Here is a 6,257-nt window from a genome sequence, read left to right as displayed (position 1 = left end):
TCAGAGACGTCTACATTGACCGTAGCGCTGCTGGATCGAGCCGGGCTTCCGTTGTCAGAGGCCAACACAGTCAGCGTGTAACCTGAGGTCTACAAAACAAACAAAACACAATGTCATCATTAGGTTTCAGCAACAGACTGTCAATGCACCTGCTGCTGAGACGCCTGAGTGTTTTCTACCTTCTCTCTGTCGAGCTGCCGAGCCACCTTGACCTCTCCTCTGACGGGGTCGATGGTGAAAGGACTGCCTTGATTGCCATCAATGATGGAGAAGCGCACCTGATTACTGGATGGACCATCTGCATCGTCGGCCATGACCTTCACGCACACACAGAAACACAAACCGGGTTAAGACAAAGATTGCCACGGACTCAGGTATGCAGCACCCCCGCATTTTGTCCTTGCTTCGCTAGTCAGTAACTATTGGCTGAGACGCCCAAGGGAAATCAGAAGGCACGCAAGTGAAACAGAGCTGGGTATCAAAGCCTCACTTTCACATTCACAATTTATATTCAGCATGATAAGACATGAACATCTCTAATAAATGACCAGAGCGAGAGAGAAGACTACAGATTAAAGATTGGGGTGAGTCGCCAAGCTCTGGTTTGAAATTGGACTGTGTTTGTATAGTGTGTGTGTGTGTTCTTTGCTCTGTGTTGACTTTTAGGAGATGATATAACACAGAGACCTGTGCAGGGCACAATAAAATCAGAAGTGCTTTAGAAAGAGAAGCCAATGACTCACAGTGAGCACAGTCTTTCCCAGTTCTGCGTCTTCACTGATCACGGCTGAGTAGATGTCTTGGTTGAAGATGGGGCTGTTGTCGTTTACATCAGTCAAGTTGATGTTCACCGTGGCCATGTCGCTGAGTGACGGTGTGCCTCCATCTGTAGCCTCCACTGTTAGATAAAATTCATGTGATGTTTCGTAGTCCAAAGGTTCGATAACAAAGACACCACCTGGGAAGAAAAGGACATTGAGTGTAAATAATAAAGTCTCTAAATAACAACATATCTTATAAATAATCAAATAAAATATATACATAAATTAAATAATAAATAAATAAATAAATAAATGAAAAAAATATATAAATACATTAATGAACCCTCTAAATAATATTTTTTTTCCAAGTAAATAAAATCTATAAATCAATGAATAATTGAATGATAGATAGATCAGCTGCTGTGTTTACCTGTATTGGGGTCGACGCGGAACGCTCCTCTCTCATTTCCATTGATAATGGCGTACGTAATCTCTGCGCCTGCTTCTGTGTCTCGGCTGGCTGCGTGCACCCGCAACACCTGGGTTCCCATCGGGATGTCTTCAGCAATGGTGGCAGTGTACTCACGCCGCTCAAAGACTGGAGGGTTGTCGTTAATATCCAAGATGGAAACACTGAGGGTGGTGAGAGAGGAAAGATGGCGCGGGGAACCACGGTCGGTGGCGCGGGCCCGGAGGGTGTAGAGCGACTGGAGCTCACGGTCCAGAGGACGATCCAGATGTACGACGCCCGTCTCCTCCTCAATGGAGAAGACACCATCAGCAGAGTCCAGCAGTGAATAGAGGATCTCTGCATTAGAACCTAAACACACACACAAAGAACAATGAGATTAATATAGACATGTAATATGTCTGTTTGTTTTATCAATCTCTCAAAAAAAGGAATCTAGTTTAATACAAATTATACCGCAGCATTGTTAAAATCTTGATTCTGATTGTCTGGCACATATACCAAAACTGCAATACAAAGAAATATGATATTATTATATTGTAACTTATAACAGAAAATTTTATGCAGCCATTACTCCAGTCTTCAGTCACACGTTCCTTCTGAAATCATTCTAATATGCTGAATTGGTGCTCCAGACATATTTCTTATTAAATTTGAAAACAATTGTGCAGCTTAATATTCTGTGGAAACCATCACACATTTTTTTCAGGATTCTTTGATGAATAGAAAGTTCAAAAGAACAGAATTTATTCTTTTTTTTTGTAACATTATAAAATCCTTACTGTCAATTTAGATTAATTTAACACATCACTGCAAAATAAAAATATTAATTTCTTTTTCTTTCTTTCTTTCTTTCTTTCTTTCTTTTTTTTTTTTTTAAATCTTACTGACCCCAAACTTTTGAAAGGTAGTGTAATTAGACAGCAATTCTACAATTATTCATTAATTTCACGAGTTCACACTTACATATAATTTTGAAGGGGTAAAGTTTAATGCGTGTTTGGCGTGCTGTCCGGAGGGAGGGCTCCGAGCTCGGAGTTCGGCCCGAACCCAGAGTACTCCCCCCGTATTCCTAGTGTTTTAGGACTAGAAGCATGGAGAAGGGGTGGTGGAGGGATGCTGCAAAAACTGTCAATGAAATGAGGTGAGACTGCTGAGTATATATACCTCTTACCATTGATTGCTGAGTGCTCTCCACTTGTGTTAATTATCTGAACGTGCTCCTCCCGAACCTTGTTAATAAAACGTCATTTAAAGCACAACTGAAACGATCATATTTCCTACTAAGAAAGGAAACTAATTCATAAAGATTACCAAAAGATCAATACATTTCACAAATTAAACTGCTTTCAAATCAATAGCAAAGCCTCCAGCAGTCATAATGATTTGCAAGAACCTATAGTTCGAACGTGTCTCCGTCTCATTTGCTCAACTATAATGACTTATAAATTCGTCCTACAAAGGATTCAGTGGTGAAACCTCTGGTCCTGTGCAGTATATTAAGAAGTGTGAATGAGTGCCACTTATTGTATTGAGAAAAGCACACACACAAACAAACAAGATGAAGATAGAGTACACTAATCCCTCTAATGCATTTTTGAGTAAGCCTCATTTGTGGCTTGCTAGTACAATTCTATCTATCAAGACACACTCTCTCATTATAGCCAGATAACACAATCTCTTGTGTTTTACAAAGTTTCAGTCAGACTAAATTACTGTAATGCAGCTACTTCATGACAGTTCAGTATGATGCAAGTCTATAGATCATTGAATAAACTCCCTCTTATGATCATTTCAAGTTTACGGTACAGCTATTATAGGTTAGTCCCATAGACCTCCATTGTAAGTGCAGGTAAAACATGTCACGGATGCGGTCTATAGAGTTGAACTATTTTATCACATATGGGGCTTTCAAAAAGTAACCAGTGATATGAAGGATGTGGCACTGATGCTGAAAAATGAAGGAATAATATTTTTAGGCAGTTTAGGCTGGGCTTAAGTGAAATAGAGTCTGGAATATACGCTGAGCACACAATGTGTCTCTTTGAGGATAGAGAGTACAGAACAAAAGAAAGATAAGAGAGGAATCCATGCAAATGGAAATTTGTGTTCTCTCAGATATAAAGGTGCTGCCCTGTTTGACTGAGTGTTGGTTTCCTCTCTAATGTACTAACACAACAGATGGCCTCCAACCAACCATATTGTTGCAAAATAGGAGAATATCTTGGGAAACACACTTACAAGCACACACAATAGTGACATAAATATAACATTGTCATAGGCTTAATTTGTAGGTGGGACGGATGGGACATGTCCCCACCACTTTTTGAAACATCTTGCGGCACGGATGTACCAATACAAAATAAACATCTCCATTTGATTAGCCATTCGTTCGTTTGTTTTAAATAAGAGGCAATCTGCCGCTGGAATGTGTTGTTTTTGAAATCGTGCTGAGTACTCGTTGCCGCCGTTATCAGAGGCGGAAGGCAATAGTGTTCTCTTGGCACTCATGCACAGTCTTCACAAAGACGAACGCTTTAATCTATCGCTTAACAGCGCTCTATTCATTCCGGTGAATTCACAAAACAAAATGCACACAAATGTTTCCATGCTCACATCTTTGCGATGAACATCGCAAAATATATATGATATATGCAGTATATATACAGTATATACATACATACATACATACATACATATACGAGGCTGTATTAGAATCCAAAAACCTCTCTGACACGCTTAACAAAAGTTCTACCACCAGACCATTAAGACACACAAGAATTCCATGCCAATCTATGTATTTATTCACTGACGTGAAGAATCTAGTGATTAACAATATATTGTATTATAGTAGATGTAAGGATGAAACTATTATCACGTTAAACATGACTTCTGTGTCGATAAATTTAAGTCAATGTACTATTGAAATTGATATCTGGATGTAATTTTTTTCTGCAACTGTTATTGTACATATTGTATTAGCAACCCCCACTGATAGTTGTCTGACTGAACCCCCAACAAAGTTACATCACTGATCATTGTACTGGAACTGGGGATCTTACCTGTGTCCAGGTCCGAGGCATACAGGCGAGCCACAGGTGTGTTTATCTCTGTGTTCTCGAACACAGTGAAGGTGTAGGGGTCAGAGGTGAACTGCGGAGCATTGTCGTTAACATCTTCGACTGTGATTTCAACTTCTGCTTCACAAAAGCGTCCACCTCCATCCAGAGCACGCACCTTCATCTTGTGCACTTCTTCTTCCTCATGATCCAGAGGAAGAAGTGTTTTCAATTCACCTGATAATACAAAAACACACTTTACACTGTGTCCTAACCAGATGTGATAAGAATGTCAGAAAAGATAAAAGCTCTTCCATGTAAATTATGTGGGATTTTTTCTACCCAGCTGTGACCACAGAGTCGTGCTGAGTAGCCCTTCCCATTATGAAATCTCATTGGTCATTGGTTTGTTGCATCAAAAGCTAAAAACTTTTGGTTGCACAACAGAGTTTCACTTTCACGAACCTCTGCATTTTTGCAGCCCTTTTAAATGAAATTCTGTCATCATTTACTCACCTTCAAACCCAATAGACTTTGTTCATCTTCGAAACGCAAATAAAGATGAAACCTGAAAGATTTCTCATTTAACTGACCATATTTAATGTGATCTATGAATGTCCATTGATCATTGGTTATATGTGAACAAAAGCCTAAATTATATTCGTTCATCATATAAAGTGATCTGTCGGATTACGTTTACAATGTTGTTAACAACTTTTTGAAGTGTCAAAGTTTTGGTTGCACGTACTTCCAGTGGAGGTACTTCCAGCAAAAATTTACATTTTCTTCATTTGTATTTAAGATGAATGAAAGTCTTATGAAATTGGAACAACACAAGTATGAGCAAATGATGACATCATTTTTCATTTTTGGGAGAACAAACACATTCTGTGAATTAGCATAAACTTTAGCTTGTAGGCACCCTGATACTGCTTCCCCACACAAATAGTTTACTGCTCTCTCATTCTTCATGTCTGCAAAGTTGCTTTATGTATATTTATCATAGTTGTCGCTTGCTTAAAAAAAAAAAAAAAGATTGATGGAGGGATTTTTGAACATTAGCTGGCACTGCACTAATGAACAAGATACAATCCAATTCCACTTCAAACTCTCTCATCTGTGAAGTCAAGAGGACACTCTAAGAATGCCCTTAAAAGAAAAGCAGTGAGCGAGGGAGACAGTCATCTCTGTGATGAGAAAATTATCTGACCTAATAATTTCAGCAAGCGTGAACTACATATTCCTTTGAAGTGGTCACTAATTTAAAACTGCACTTTTGTGTGACAGCTGTTTGGTTTCGACCTTTTAGCTGGGGCACATCTCAAGAATGAATGAATGCAGGGTGTCCAAAAGTTTCCCCTTGAGGGGAGCTAAAATCATCCTTGTGCTGAGCGGCTTTATGAAACAGAAAATATTAAAGAGAGGGATGGTGAGAAATTGTAAGGGAGGATAAAGTGCAGTCGGCATGTGGGCTGCTCTGAGAGTGAGCTGAGTGAGAAAAGAAGAAAAGGGAAAGTCACCCTTGGAAAAGCAGCCGCCAGCTTTCAGGGGTCTGGTTGGCTCGAACGAGAGCACTCTTTGCATTGCTAACTTACTATAATGCTCCTCTTCTTTTTCACGATGGAACGAAGGGGGAAAAAAGTGAAGAAAATCCTCCATGCACACTAAACCCACACAGAAGAACAGTAGCGCTCCTTCAGTTTGTGAGCCAGCATTCCCTGCCTTCACACTCAGTGTTATCAAAGAGCCAGTGAGTAGCGCCTTTACAAAAGCTTTTGTGTATTAGCAGTGTGACGCTGTCACAAACCCACTGTTGATTTCTGCTCTCTTTCCGGCTGGAACCAATGTTTAATTCACACAGTTGAGAGACAGTTGACTAGAGTTAATAGCTGAAGTGGGGCAACACTTGCTGAAATGTTTATTAAAATATTTTGTGCGAGTATGTTAAAACAGGCAAGTAAAAAATGT

At 39.6% G+C, this 6,257-nt stretch overlaps 1 protein-coding gene across 4 annotated transcripts in view; it reads right to left on the bottom strand.

Moving 5' to 3' along the window:
* The window catches only part of fat1a (FAT atypical cadherin 1a), an 88,534-nt gene that overhangs the window by 16,649 nt on the left and 65,628 nt on the right, over window positions 1-6,257 (bottom strand). For all 4 annotated transcript variants that reach the window (XM_081360943.1, XM_081360942.1, XM_081360944.1 and 1 more), the window contains exons 13-17: window positions 4,293-4,526; window positions 1,192-1,581; window positions 744-958; window positions 180-317; window positions 1-89 (exon numbers count right to left, since the gene is read on the bottom strand). The exon at window positions 1-89 is cut by the window's left edge and continues 55 nt beyond it. In XM_081360943.1, the coding sequence (XP_081217069.1) occupies window positions 1-89; window positions 180-317; window positions 744-958; window positions 1,192-1,581; window positions 4,293-4,526 (1,066 nt within the window). The remainder of the gene's footprint in view (window positions 90-179; window positions 318-743; window positions 959-1,191; window positions 1,582-4,292; window positions 4,527-6,257) is intronic.

Source organism: Scardinius erythrophthalmus (assembly GCF_964197995.2).
Source record: "Scardinius erythrophthalmus genome assembly, chromosome: 3".
Lineage (NCBI taxonomy): Eukaryota > Metazoa > Chordata > Actinopteri > Cypriniformes > Leuciscidae > Scardinius > Scardinius erythrophthalmus.
Note: the sequence above shows the minus strand (reverse complement) of the source record. Positions and strands in the feature narration are given on the sequence as shown.